The sequence below is a fragment of the Vombatus ursinus genome, unplaced genomic scaffold (assembly GCF_900497805.2).
Source record: "Vombatus ursinus unplaced genomic scaffold, bare-nosed wombat genome assembly UNPS02014785.1, whole genome shotgun sequence".
NCBI lineage: Eukaryota > Metazoa > Chordata > Mammalia > Diprotodontia > Vombatidae > Vombatus > Vombatus ursinus.
The window spans coordinates 2,289,320-2,304,800 of record NW_020954563.1 but is presented as its reverse complement, the minus strand read 5'-3'; the positions used below and the strand labels follow the sequence as shown (position 1 = coordinate 2,304,800).

Sequence of the window (15,481 nt, the reverse complement as noted above, 5' to 3'; positions counted from 1 at the left end):
AGAGAGGGACGGAAAAAATTTGGAACTCAAAATTTTACAAAAATGAATGTTGAAAACTATTGTTACATGCAATTGGGGAAAAAATAAAATATTATTAAGGAAAAAAAAATAAAACCTCAGTTTTCTTCTCACCAACTGCTGTCAAATTTTCTATCACTCTATATTTATGAACTTGACTTAAAGCAAGCAACAAACCTAAACTAATGTCTATGTTTATCCATGTTAAATTTTATCTTACTGGTTTCAGACCTTTGCTCTAGTCTTATTGTGATCACATTGAATCTTCAGTCTCTCATTTAATGTATTAGTTTTCCCTTCCAACTTCCTGTCATCTCTACAACCTAATTATAGGATCATAGATTTAGAGCTAGAAGGGACCTTAGATCATCTGTGTCAACTCAAATAGAAACTGATCCCTGCAGCCAGCATATTAACTCAGAAAGCCACAAATTAACATTATTTATAGTGAAATAAAACATACTATATCTGTGGCATTTCCCTGACCTACCAGTTCAAAAACCCTATCAAAAAGGGAGATAGGTTATTTTGGCATGACCTGTTCTTAGTAGACCCCTGTTTCTTTCCCAAATGCTCGCATTTTAAAAATGAAGACATTGGTCTATCTCTGGTTCTTACGTACCTAGCCCATATATGCCCAATACAGTCATTATACAGAATTGAACCTTTATAGCACTTGCTGTCTGTATCAGACATTTTGATACTCGATTTTTCACTGAACTGTGAAACTCTTTATTTCCCCCAAAAGATTATAGGATAAACTTCTTATAGGATGATCTTCTGTGGCATGTAACTCAGAGTTAGGCACAAAGTATGCTCTTGTTAATTGCTGAATATGGTTTAAAGTAAAAATAAACAAGTTCAGAGAGGCACATATAGAACGTAAATGTGAAGGTGGGGAGAGCAAGAGGGACTGCAGACTACTTTCCTGTCAGGGTCTATTAAGGAGTAGAAAGGTGTGGGCCATATATTATGATAACCAACCTCAGATCTAGGAATCACCTGAGCTCATGTGCCTGCATTTGGGACCATAGAATCTTTGACCTTAGCCACTGGGACCACTAGATAAAGTGCCCACTAGTCAACAACTAGATAGTGACCACTAGATAGAGTGCCAAGGCCTGGAGTCAGGAAGACCTAAGTTCAAATCCAGCTTCAGACACTCACTTTGTGACCCTGGGCAAGTCACTTAAATCTGTTTGTCTCAGTTTCCAGGAAGTGGCAAACCACACCAATATCTTTGCCAAGAAAACCATAAATGGGGTCAGAAAGAGTTGGACACAACTGAAATGACTGAATAACAACAACAAAACCATGACCTCCTCCTGGGTATTATCTCCTGACTGGCTTGTCATGAGAATACATTCTCCCAGGTCTCCTGCTATCTCTCTGACTGTTCCAACACAGTCTCTTGTGTTGGATCAAATGGATGTCATGGATGCCCCCCAAGAATATGTCCTAGACCCTATTTTCTTCTCTATAAAATCCCTCTTTTGGTTATTTTCATAGAGTCTCAAAGGTCCAATTATCATCTTTATGCAGATGACTCCCTGATCTACATATCTGGACTCAAGTCTCCTGAGCTTTAGTCCTGTTAGAAATCTCAAACTCAACATGTCCACAAAGAACTCAATCTATTACTCCCTGAATTAACATCTTTGTAGTTAAAACTTTCCTATTCCTGTTGAGGGCACCATCTTTCTTCCAGTTGCCCAATTTCTTAACTTGGGGTTTATTCTTGATTTTTCCTTCTCCCTTATACCCCATACCTAGTCTTTGGCCAAGTCTTATCCCATCCCCTTCCTCTTTTCTCCATTTACTGGCCCACAATCCTAGCTCAGGCTCTCATTACTTCTCACCTGGAATTATTGCAATGGATTCATAACTAGACACTAACTCCTAAGCTCTTCTCTCTTCATTCCATATTCCACACATATGCCAAAATAACTTTTTGGAAGCACAAGTTTGACTGTGTTACTACTCTCTTGCTCAAGAAACTTAGATGGCTCCTTTTTACCTCTAGGATAAAAAACAAACTTTTCCACTTCATGATCTGGCTCCAGCCTATTTTTCCAAATTTAGCATATATAACTCACTCTCATGAACTCTTTCAGTTAAACTGGTCTACACAAAGTTCTCCAAACTCAACACTCCACATCCCCGCACTGTTCTTTTGTCCAAACCATCCCTCAGTGTCTATAATGCAGTTTTCCTCCTCTCTTCTTTCTCCAAGGCCCCCCTCTTGATGCAAACACTTAAATGTATGGTGGAATGCCAAGAATATTTGGTAAAGACCCCTAGAATGTCAGGGCTGGAAGGGATCCTTTCATTTTACAGATGAGGAAACTGAGGCCCAGAAAAATGAAGTATCTAGCTTGCCAAAGATCACGAAACTTTGAAGCACCAAAGGCAAAATTTTAATCAGTCTTTTAATGCCAAGACCAGATCGTTTTCCTATATACCAAGGTTCCTTCTTAAGCAGATAAGACCACACTCCATTGAGTATGCCTTTTAGATAAGAACCCAAGGCTTTTTTTAAAAATGAAAAACACAAGAAATATTTTGAACAGGCTGTTCTTGCTAAAAGGAAAAAAACGCACAAGCTCTCATTTGAACTGGCAAGTTAGATCTTGTTCACATAGAGCATGGAGGACACCCAAAATCCTGCCACTGAGCTGGATCTAACCTTGAGGAAAGAAAGACCCACTGAGAAATGGTAACTTCACAGGTTTAATGGATGGAAAGAGAACAGCTCACTGATGTTAGCTTGTCTAGTCCCTGACGAGCTATATTATTAGTATATTATTAGTGAAGAGATATAATATTATTAGTATTATTAGTAAAGAGATATAAATCTGAGGTCACATGTTTGGCTGTTGCCAACTATACAAATACACAAAGATTCTATGGAGGGCAGGAGGGTAGCCCTCAAAAGGAAGTAGGAGGTACTAGAAGGAGTACTGGACTTGGGAGTCCAAAGATCCGGGTCTGAATTCCTCCTTATTAGCTGCATGACTATATGAGAAAATAGATTTAGACCTGAAAGTGATCTTAGAAGTAATGTTGCCCAACTCTCTAATTTCAGAGATGAGGAAACTGAGGTCCATGGAGTTTAAGCAACTTATATAAGGTCACACAGGTAGTAAGTGGCAGAGCTTGGAGAAATTTAGGCTTTTAATACTGATTTTATGCCCAATTATATAATTAGATGCCCAATTACAGGTACGAGCCCTGAGTGCTTATATAACTTTTATATAACATAACCAATATTTCCACTTACATAGGATTCTGCTTCATTTCCTTCCCCCTCCCCCCCCCATAGAAGACCTGAAGTAGCAGCCACAGTGTCTAGGAAATACCCAGGCCATTCTTGGTGGCAAATTCAAGTCACCGAGGTCTAGGCAAAATTGCAAAATTGACACAACTCTTTTTCCCTCTCAAATACCTTTCTGTAGTAGCCCTCTTTCCAATCTCCTGCTATCCTTTGCCCCTTCTTACTTATCCCTGACAGCCTTCACACCTCCGTCGACTTACCAATACCTCCCCTCTGGCTGAACAAAGCAATTAATATTAATATATGAATGACTGATAAGCTGAGGGGATGGGGAAGGTGATCTCTAAGTAAATTTTTAATTGATGGGGGAGTGAGGGGAAGGGCTGGAAGGCAGAAATGGCTCCTTTTCCCCTCTTGTACTCCATTTCACAAAGTGGAACTGGTATTTTTCTAGTCTCTGGAAGAAAGGACCCTGGGCATGAAAGTTAAGTAGACAGTTTTGTCTTTGTCTTTGATCTATCTGGCATTTTTTGAGAAATTAGTATCAGTAAGGTAATTAATTCTATTCAAGTAATTTTTACTTGCTTAAGTGAAAAGTCATCAATACTTGATGACAGCTCCCTATTCCCCAATTCTCTAGATCCAGAAACCTCAGTCAAGATATCCTAGATATCCTCATGTCAAGTTTATCTTTGTACCCTCAGCACTGTCACATAACAACACTTAAATATTCAATGGTGTATTGGGGTTAACAGGGAATGTTGTCTTCTTAAGAATAACACCTTATTTAACAGGCCTTAGAGGGACTGGAATTGGGCTTTACTGAAATAAGTTAAAGATAAAGACTCAATTCTTCCCATGGGTTCTCCTACTCCATGACCCGCCTCTCCCTGAGCCCATCACCACTGGGAACAAGAGGGGTGGGCCCTTTAAGAGGGGAGGGGGGCCAATCGGTCAGGGTTCCTGAGGTAAGAGGTATGTTAACCTTATTCACTTCTGGGAAGCAGCAGTGTTATTTAGGGACTGCAGAAGGGTCATACTCTCTTTCTCTTGGGAGCAGTGTCCTCCCACAATCCGGTCCTGGAGAAAAAAAGTTAACCAAAATTAAGTGAACTCAGGGGTGGAAAACCTTGGTGGGTCCTGCAGGGGTTCCGCAGCCCAGAGTGGGAGCAAAGGCTGACAGGTGGAATATTACTACTACGTGTAGACAGCGCTATACAGTTTTCAGAGTGCTTTCCACACAACAACTCTGTGAGAATGGTATTGTAAATATTATCTTCCTCTTAGGAGGTAACTGAGCCTCAGAGACGTTGTTACTTGCTAAAGATAAGTGTCTGAGGCAGAATTCGAATCTGCGTCTCTTGTGACTGCAAGTCCACATTTCCCACTCTATCATGCCTCTTGCGAGCCATTTATGAACACAAACAAGGTGTAGGAAGCTTCACCCCAAAGGCCGGGACTCCTGAAAGGACCCCGGAGGCCTTGGTCCTCGGATTCTGCCAGGACCAACGCGAGCCCAAGGTAGCTGCATCTGTAGCCCTGGGCCTCAGTTTCCCCTTCGTGTAAAGGGGGTTACTACTTCCCCCGGGCCGGCCTAGGCTAAGAGAGGCTTCAGGAGTTGCTTCGGGGTGGCCTGGGAGCTCTACACTACCCCAGGGGCCGGAGCCGGCGGCCCGCGGGCTCACCTCCTTGGCGGAGCGGATCTGCTTGCGCACCGCGTCCTTGCAGCCGTACGGAGAGTCCTGGAAGCAGGGCTGGAAATGTGCCTCCACCCGGGTGGGGCCGCGGTACGCGCCGCGGTAGAAGGCGGGCCAGCCCAGCTCCAGCACCGGCGGCTCGACGTCCGACTGCTCGGGGAAGTAGGTGAGCGAGGAGCAGTCCTGGGACGAGGTGAAGGACTCTTCGGCCGTGCTGTCCTCCCCCCGGGCCCGGGGCCGCTCAGCGGCCTGGAGGATGCTCTGGATCTCCTCCTCCGAGAGGAAGCAGGTCACGTTCTCCCGCCGCAGGAAAGTGATGAAGGCATCTCGGCCGCCGGTCACCAGCTCCTCCACGGCCAGCCGCTGCGCCTCGCTGTACAGCTCGGGCAGGTTGGGAGGGCCGCGCGGGGACAGGCACGATGCGGCCAGGTCATCCAGGAGCTGGGACGGCGAAGCCATGGCGGGCCAGCCAGCAGGCAGCAGGAGAAACGGCCGGGGCCAGCCGGGGCTAGAGCTGCGGCACCCGGCCCACATTTTATAATGGAGATTTAAATTCAAACTCGGCCCAACCATTGGTCAAAGAACCGCCCCACCCGGAGCACCGGCGGCCAGGCCCCGCCCACAAGGAGCCCGCGGTTGGTTAGCTGCTTTTAAACTCGCTCTCGCACAGTCAGCGCGTGTAGAGAGGAGACTCCAGGCGGAGCCAGGCAAACAGAGGCCCCGCCTGCAAACGGCTCCGAACCCCGCGCCCTGAACCCGGTTGGTCCGTGAAGCATAGGGCTCGCGCTGTAACCATGGAGTGGCATCCTACGTTGCCAGGTTTGGAAGGGAGCGTGCAGAGGGACTGAATCTCTGCGCCTGGGGTCCAGAGGACCAGGCTCCAGTTTGGGCTGGTAGCTGACCCTCTGTGGCAAGACCCCAGAAACTGGGCTCTACCAAGCACTGAGTTACAGCTCCCCAAAGGCTCCTCCTGGAGCTCAGGGCACCGCAGGGCTTGCCCCGGAGAGTGGCTCTGGGGCGCCCCCTGCTGGTTCCAAGGAGCGTCTTACGTTCCTGTCCAACCTAAGCGGGAGAGGACGCGCTAATCGTCACTGATTGTGTCTGCCCATAAGAGCCTCATACGTACATACTGTAGTCCTGTAGTGGACAAATCGTGTTCTGAGAACGGTTCGAGGACTTGCTCAATTCCTAACTAATAATAAATGACATTTAGATAGCGCTTTAAAGTCTGCAAAGCACCCAAGGAAGAATGACAGAGAAGGGACCCAGAAATCCTCTGGTCCTGCCATTCATTTTATAAAGGAAGGACTCCCCCTCTCTGGGTCTCAGTTTATTCCTTTATAAAATGTGGCGGTTGGACTCAATGTCCCCACTTTCAACTAGTTCTGCAAATTCCCTAAGTCGGGGAGGACTAGTCCTGCTCCTGGCATTCAAGGCTCTCCCCAATCTAGCCCCAACCTTTACTTAATCAGTTCTTCACATGCTCTGCATTCCAGCCAAACTGAACTGCTCTTTATCCCTGTTTAGACGGAGAGTTGTGAAGGGGACCTAAGAAGTCATCGAATCCCATCCCTTTATTTTACAAGTGAGGAAACCGCTGGGAGAGGTTGATTAGCTGAAGATCCCACCTATAGCAGGTGGCAGAGCCAGGATTTGGCCCAGGACTTCCGACTTTGGAGTTAAGCATTCTTCCCAAGACACACCTGAAATGGACTTCCCCTCACCTGGGCTGGGTGAAACCTGGACCTTCCTTCAAAGTCATACTCAAGTAATGTGACAGAACCAAGAGCAGAGCCAGCTTAGCCCCTTCTATCTCTGATGTCTCCCTCATCCAGCCTTCTTTTCCACCTTTCCCCTGTGCAACTCTTTTGGGAACATACTGCCCTTGGACCAAGATAAGATGAGAATAATGGTAAACAACCAGTTGTCTCAGGGCCCAAAAGATCCATTTTGTAGTACAGGTAATACAATAAAATAACAACTCCTCATGCCTAAGTTGCCTGGTTTTTATTCAGAGTCACAAGCAGAGAAAAAAATAAAACAGTTTCACCAGACTTTAGATCTCCGTCTGAGACGCCGCCATAGTGAGACATCACTATGTATGTGATTCATCAAATGTTATATCTGTAGTTAGCAGGGAGAGCAAAGGTAAGGAATGCTGTCCAAACATCAGCTAGTTTCATTCATCCACTCTTCATTCAGGCACACATGTATTTACATATAATATTTGGGACTGATGTCTTCAGGGTGTTGTCATTAAAGCTTCCAGACTCTGAAGATGGTTATGCCAAACAGATTCTTTTCCAGAATTCATCAGTTTGGTGACATATAACTTCTTTTTGTGGGAGAGAATTCTAGGAGGAACAAACAGGTAAAGTATTCCTCCATCTTTGTTACCACGTAGGAGGAAGGCTGGTAGGCAGGGCTGAGTGTTAATCCAATTTCTGGTTCCTACCCCTCAACCCTGAGACTTTTTATAGGTTGCTGTTGCTTGAATGGTAGTAAATGAAACTGATGGGACACTCCCTATGAGCCCCAACCTGCTTCCAATCTATACAAGAAAAGAATAGAGAGGAGTCAGAGGTCAGACCTTCTTGGCTGCTAGCCAAGAGCAATCAGTGCTTATTTAGGTTGTTGACCTTCCAAATGTGTTTCCTTCTCACCCATGCATTATCATGAATGTCTTGTGTCTGATTATAGCCCAAAAGGCAGATGCCATATATTTTTCTGATGTGATCAGTGAGATCAGATGGGTAAAGATTTGAGAAGAGATTTTAATCCCTTTAAAAGGAGGGTGGGGATTTTTTTTGGAGATGGGATATTATCTTTGCTTCAGCATGAACTGAGAGAGGGAAGAGTGGACACTGATCCCATTTGAATGTCCCACAAGCAAGAAAGACCTATCATAACTTTACCTTAGGCAAAAATTTCCTATTAACAGGAGAATATATCAGCACATAACCATAATTTACAGATATCTTTAGCCCTAACAGACAAGCTTTGGAGTCAAATGTATGGCCAGGCAGGGCCAATCTCATGTGGGGTGCTCATATTCTACAGAGCTCCGCATTCAATACAAGCAGGGTTACCCCCATTCGTGGGGAAATCATCTATTATAGATGGAGCTTCCCTCTAGCTATCACACATGCATGCTTTCCACAAACATGTATTGTTTCTATAATGTTCAGGGCACTGAGCTAAGTACTATAGGGAATCCAAAAAATTGTAAGACACAGTCCCTGTCTTCAAAGAGCTTACATCCTACTTGGAAGATTCTGACGTGTGCCCAGTCAAGTGTAAATATCGGTGTGATGGTATAAAGGAGAGATCTAGAGCTCAATGAAAATTTGATGAAGAAGAGAAGTGGCATGGGGGAAGTGGCACATAAACTACACCTTGAAGAAAAGGAATCATGAAGGACAGAGATGAGGAGGAAGTTCTTGCAGGGGTGGCCTCTGCAAACACACAGAAGTGGGAGATGACATGTTGAGTCAAGGAAGTTCAGAGAGTATGTGAAATAAAACAAAAATGTAGGTGGAAGGAGGACTTTTAAATGCCAGGTGAAGAAAGTTGCATTTTATCTTGTGGGAAACAATTAGTCACTGAAAGCTGGCTAATTGACCTGGTCAGACCTGCATGATAGGAGTAATATTTTGGCAGCTGTTTGAAGAATGGATGAGAAAGGGGAAGGAATAAAGGCAGGGAGACTAATTGGGAAGGGGTTGTAATAATCTAGGTAAGAGATGGTGATGAGTGATTTAAACTAGGGTGGTGGCTCTGTGAGTAGAGAGAAGTGGACATTTTCAAGAGATGTTATAAAGGTCAAATAACATGGCTTGGCAATTAAAAAAACATGGGTATTGAAAGAGAAGAATCAGAACTGAATCTAAAGTTGTGAGGCTAGTTCCTAGGAGTTTGGTGATGACATTAGCACAGGCCTGTACAACCCACAGCCCACCAAAGAATTCTGGGCGGCCCAAGAAAAATAAAGAGGAAAACATCTACTTTTTTTGAAGGCTATCCAATATCCTTTGGTGTGCCCCCCGTTATGCAGGCCGGCATTAGCAGAAACAGAGAAGCTGGAAGGCCAGGTCTAGGGAAGAAAATGGTGAACTTGGTTTTAGACATATTGACTCTGAGATGCTGTTGCATATCCAAGTGATGTCCATCAGGCAGTGGTAGATGGGAGTTGAAATTCAGGAGAGAGATTAGGGCTGATTATATAAATTTGGACGTCCTCTCTATGAAGGTGACAATTGGATTCATGGAGTTGGACAGGAGAATATATAGAGAGAAAGGAGAGCACAGGACAGAGCTTTTTGGGACAGCTAGTACAGTAGAAGAGTACCAGGCCTGGAGTCAGGAAGGTCTGGGTTCAAGTCCAGGTTCAGATACTTACTATCGGTATAACCTGGGCAAGTCACTTGATCTCTGTCTGCCTCAGTTTCCTCATCTGTAAAATGGGGATAATAATAGCACCTACCTCCCAGAGTTTTCAGGATCAATTGAGATAATAATTGTAAAGTGCTTACCACAGTGCCTGGCACATAAGTGTTATATAAATATTAGTTATTATTATTTGGAGGGGGTTGGGGAGTGGAAAGAGAACTCCCATACTGAGAAGACTAGAAGAGGAAGACGAACTAGCAAAAGAGATTAGAAATGAGCTTTCAGGCAGGTAGGAGAACTAGGGGAGAGCATTGTTGCAGAAGACAATGATGGAGAAAGTATGGGGAGGGGAAGATGGTCAGCATAAAATGCCTCAGAAAAACCATAGAGGATGAGAATTGAGAAAAGATTTAGCCATTTAAAAGACACTGGTGAATTTTTAGGGGGCAGTTTCAGTAGAGCAATGGGGTCAGTTGACAGATTGTTAGTAGTTGATGAAGTGGAGGTAAGGAGTGTTGATTACCCTTTCTTGGAGTTTAACTGTTAAAAGGAAGACAGGGATAAGACCAGAACAGGATCTAGGCTAGGGCAATTTGGGCTTTGTTCCCAAGAGTATAAAAATTTAGGGGACCCCTTTCTATTGCATTTTCGTTGCAAATTAAAGAGTTTGAGTTCATTGCTAGTTAACAAGAATAATTAGCTAAAATCAGAAGGCTACCAGATGACTTCCCCCCAGCCCCTATTCTAGATGGGTGCATCCCTGGCCTTCCCAGTTGTCGTGTTTGTCCTTCGTTCTCCAACAGGGCCATGACATCAGGGAGATGATGGCATGACTTGCAATTGACTTTGATTTGAGTGAGGGAGGGCTGTGCAAAGTCATCAGCCTCACTTTCTCCCCCAGAGCTATCTGGGTCCAGTGGCCAGATATTCATCAGGATGATTAGAGATGGCTCAGGATGCAATGGGAGACCCTGGCCCTTTTAAGCTAAGGTCATTTCAGGTGCTCACTTTGAGTGATGCAACGTGTATTCAGTGAATAGGCCTCTTTAACAAGTGAGTCAAAGGTTGGCCCCTTTATTCATATGTATGTATATGTGTGTGTATATATATATATATATATATATATCAAACTGGGAGGGGAAGATTCTCAGGGTTGCTGACCAAAAAGCCTTCGAAGTGGAATACCTGGTGGTACTGGTGTCCCAAGAGGTGATACAACAGTGTCCTCGGTCTGTCCCACCATGGGACCATTTTTCCTAAGTTCCGATTTCCCTCCTCCCAAGTCTTACCATCATTTGCCCTAGGCTAGTGTTGGGGAGCTTGCCAGGGCACTAAAATTTTTGGTTTCAACTCAGTATGGGACAATAGCTTGGAACAGGGGTGGGGATGGGCAAGGTCAAGGGAATGTTTTTAAGGGTAGGGAACACCTGAATAAGTTTATAGATAAGGAAAGAACAGATCATAGGAAAGGAGTAGATTGATAGGTAGAAACAGAAAATGAAAGAGCAGAAAATGAAAGGGAAATTATTTTACCAGCTGAAAGGAAATTGCTCCAAAAATTATTCTACCAGCTAAAAGGAAATTGCTCCAGGGCTCCCAGTTTTGAGGGCCCCTAAAGCCTCATTTTATTTTGCATTACAAATTGCACTGTTATATCACACTCCTCTAGGTGGACAGAGCAGCTAAGTTGACAAGTAAAATGTAAGCTTTTAAGGATGAGGTAGTGTTTTGTCTTTGTGCCCCCATCTCCTAACACAGCTTACTCATAGTAGGCTTTGATGTTTGTTGAATCGAGTTGCGCTGCTTTTCATCTATCCCTCGATGGAAGGAAGAAACACTAGAATTCACCAAAGCCCCACTTTAGGCCCATGAGGCCTAAAAAAATGACTTGAGTGTGAATCACCAGATGTTCTATTAGTTGTCACTGATTGTGTGGGGGTGGATGAGTGGGAGCAGTGAAAGTGAGAAGGCCTTTCTCTCCAACCATCTTCCAATTTGTTCCTCAGTGCCCTCCCCTCAATGAGTTCCCAAATCCAGCTCAGCCAAACTAAGGAGACTTCATCCCCTGAAATGAATAGCGATAATGACAGGTATTATTAAAAGAAATTTAATAATTTTAATTAAAAAATTCATGTCCTATGAAGGACACTGCCATTTAGAAGCTGCTCTTGTCACAGGTCCCCATCTGGCATGCACAGTGCCCTGGGGACCAGACACACTGTCTCCATACAGTGAGAAACCACCAGTTAGACTTCAAGGTACAGCACAAAGTCCTCCATACAACATCAAAGATCGGTGGTTGTCTTTAAAAAATGTTTTAAATATATTACTCTGTTGATTACCAATTTTTTTACACAAAGTTGCTAATACAATATACAGTGTTCATACATTTCTCACATAAAATACATTTTGTTAAGTGTTTTATATACATCAGTGGCTTCTGGCCTGGTGAATTATTTATTGCAGGGGGCTAGGTATCTTCAAACACATCCTGGATGCTCAGGTCTATGCCCTGCTACACACCACTTACTATCCCTATCTACAATGGGTACCTGGTACCCCTGGAGCCCATTGCTGCACTCTGCACTCCTGTAGAAAGGCCTTTGTGGTTTCTAAACCAGACCTAATTTCACTGTCTGTGTGGTAGCTCCAGTCTCATACTCAGATGCCCACTGGGGCCTAATCATAGACCTTACTCTTACTGGATGCCAAAGGAGGGATAGGCTTGCTTGATTATAGATGATGAAAAATTAAAGAAGATACCCTTCTGGTGCATTATAGGGGGGTGCCCTTGGACTACACTGAAAAATACCATCATGTTCTGCAACAAATCTAGTAGGAGGAGAAATCTGGAAATCATATATTTTAGTTTTGCACATAGCAAACTAAAAAGAAAAAAGCCCCCATTTACAAAAAAGAATTATCTTATGGCTTAAAATTATTGATTTTGTTTGATTTTGATCAACCAATTGGCAACACTATTTTTTCTTCTTGTGAAACAAAATTCAAATTTAACAAATGCTTATTAAGTATCTACTATGTGCACAGCACTGCATGGGGGAGATATAAAGATAAATAAGATGAGGTACCTGCCCTCATGGAGCTTACAATCTATTAATACGTTCTAAGGTCATGGGAATTGACTTAGGACTCCATGGACAGTTCATCGGACACTAAGCCTGAGGCCTTAGTGGCTGGTAGTCTGTGACTATAACCTTAACAAACTCTCTCAGTCTAGCCCCTGGCCAGATGAGAGCTTATACATGATGGGTTACGGGGTGTTAGAGAAAAGCAGATTGTTTCTAATTCTCAGTTACCTGCTATAAAATATAAACATATGTTAAGCAAAACATAAACATATAAACATATGTTAAACAAGGTATTTACATTTTATAGCAGATAACTGAGAATAAGAAACAAACTGTCCTGTGTGTATAAACACACACATATTTATCAGTCTGGATAATCTGTACATCTCTTTTGGCTTTGGGGTGTTTTTTTGCACCTATGGTTGAATAGGGGTGTTTCTGATGTTGAAGGAATTCACAATCCAAAGTAAATAATGATGCCAGAGCTGTAACTTCGAAGGATCTGGTAAACTGTCCAACTTCTCCATCCTTCTTTGGAGTCAGATTTCTTTGAGGAGACAGGAAATTTCTTCGGCAAAGATGAAGAAACCTTTGTTCAACTTCCTGCTAAGTCATATTAAACAACGATCTTTTGTGTTAACCAGAGCAGCAGATGGTGTCAGTAAGAATTTAGGATCTTATTTTTAGAGCTGGAAGGGACCTTTGAGGTCATCTAGTACATGTGCCTCATTTTACAGAGGAGGGAACTGAGGCCTAGAGAGGTTAAGTGACTTGCCCAAAGCCCCACAGGTAGTGTCAGAGCTGGGATTCATACTCGGGTCCTTGTGACTCCAAGTTGCACTCATCTTCCAAGCTGGCTGCCATCGCTGATCTCTTAGATACTGCTCTGATCCAGACACTGTCATGCCGAACCCACTCTAGGAGGCAGCAATGTCAAGCTTGTGTTGACTAGTTCAACATTGATTCTAGCATCTGAGAAAGAGACACTGGAGAGAGATGGCCATTCTGACTCCAGCCAGGTGTCTATGAGTCTGGGGCTTCAGCTCTGGTCAGCTATAATACAAATGAGTCCTCCATTTTGGAAGAGTCCAGCAATATGAGTGCAGAAATCCTTGAGGCTTCCCATACAGGGGCAGAACTGAGATGACACATTGGGTGGTGTTTAATAAGGCCACATTTAAAGTTAGGCAAGCCTCATACACCTGCAGCCATAGCTTTTATCTCTTTCAACACATCAGTGTTCCTTTGTTGTATACCCTACAACAGGAAGTTAATCAAGAACCCGTTAGTGGGCTCCTATCTCCCCAGTAGGGAAAGGCTCTGGTTATTGATTTGCCTAGCTGCCAGGGAGACAATAGGGCCCTGTTTGGCTCCATTGTGTTCAAGGGTTTCTGCTTTGCATTGATTAGGCACAAGAAAAAAACTAGGCTTGGGGGGTCTCTGACTCACCTGGCTTTTTTCTATCACATCCCCCTGCTTCTAGGCAAAGCTATATGAGAAGCTGCAATAGTACATTTCCTATATTTAATGCCCTTGAAAGAAGGACGCCTTAATCCCTGGCTTGAAATGACTGAGCTCAGAGTTTTTCCACTTCAGGGAGTCAGTTTTAACCCCCTGCAAGGGCACATTAGAGAAGAACCCATAATAGCTGCCCAAAGTAGATATAGTAGGTAAGATCATTGTTCTCTCAATTCTTTAGTCTGGCAGACCCTTTCCTGTGCTCCCCACAATCTGCCACTTGAGATTCAGTCATAGCCTCTTTCCTATCAAGGCACAGGGACTTCTGCAACTCTTCCAAGCTAGTTGGCTTCATCTGTGGAGACCAGGAGCCAAGGAAACCCTTGGAGAACCTCCACTACAAATGCAGGTACACCTTACATGAGAGGCCCTGGACAGGACTCAGACCAGGGAATCTAGAAGTGGACACATGGGATAGACATGCCTTAGAGTTCCTACATATTTAGGACTAAAGTCATTAGGTCTGCACGTCAGCAGCTACAAATAGAAGTCAGATATGGTCAACTCCTATCTCTTTGCTGCTGTACATCTTGCCACTTTCCCACCCAGCATGGAGGCCAGTCTGGACTGAGTAGATTTCAGGACTGGTCTGCAATTCATATAGTTACAAAATCAAATGTATATGGTTTTTTGATTAGCCCTTCCCCTGGTCCTCTAAACATGTGGATCCTTAAAATGACACTATACTTCATCTGTTCTATAGCACAAACAAGGTAAAACTATTCATGTATGCCAACTCCTGGGGCAGCTGTGGACCCTTGGCTATCTTCTTTGTCCTGTCCTCATCTGAGATACCCAATCCAAGCTAGTCTCCTGGAGTCAGGGTGCCATCTACTTTCATACAGTAGCAAGGTATCAGATCATATCTCAAAAACCCTGAGTTCTCTCCATCCAGCTCTCTGGCTCTCTGAAAGGCCTTTGCTAGCCCACTATTTCTACCTCCATCTTTGTTTCTCTGCCTCAGGTTCCTAAAGATAACGGTCTTAGCTTCTGGAGTTGTCTGGGGTTGTGTGAATCAGTCAAATCATGATGGTAAAAGGCTATTAACATATAAAACACAATGTAAAAATTATCAGGCATCACTGTTTCCTGTAAGGACTGCATACAGAGATGTGTTTGCACAAATAGATGTGTTTGCATACATGCACACATATTTTTTATACACCTCTGGAATGGCTTTTTTTTGAGCCTGGGTCTTATCCAGACTAAAAGTGCAGTTGGCCACTTACCATAGATTCCATTTCTAATCAGCACGGAAATTTTGACCTCTTTTTTTTTCCTCACCTGGGATGCTTAGGCAACCTGGCGGACCTCTGCTCCAGGAGGCTCACCATATTGGTATTATATTTAATGCAGGTACCCAATAAGCTTAGTCCACTACGGCACAGAACTCCTAAACGCAATGATTCCACCAGTCTCAGCCTCTCTGGCAGCCGGGACTACAGACAAGCACTGCCACCACCCCTGACCTGGATCTTTAATAAAATGTTAGTCCA

General features: G+C 43.9%; 1 protein-coding gene across 1 annotated transcript in view; it reads right to left on the bottom strand.

The window, feature by feature from the left end:
- Positions 1-5,457, bottom strand: part of FAM83D (family with sequence similarity 83 member D) — a 28,968-nt gene extending 23,511 nt beyond the window's left edge. Inside the window, exon 1 of the mRNA XM_027867172.1 lies at positions 4,978-5,457. Coding sequence (XP_027722973.1) covers positions 4,978-5,448 — 471 coding nt within the window. The 5' untranslated portion in view covers positions 5,449-5,457. The remainder of the gene's footprint in view (positions 1-4,977) is intronic.
- Between the last annotated feature and the right edge of the window lie 10,024 nt (positions 5,458-15,481).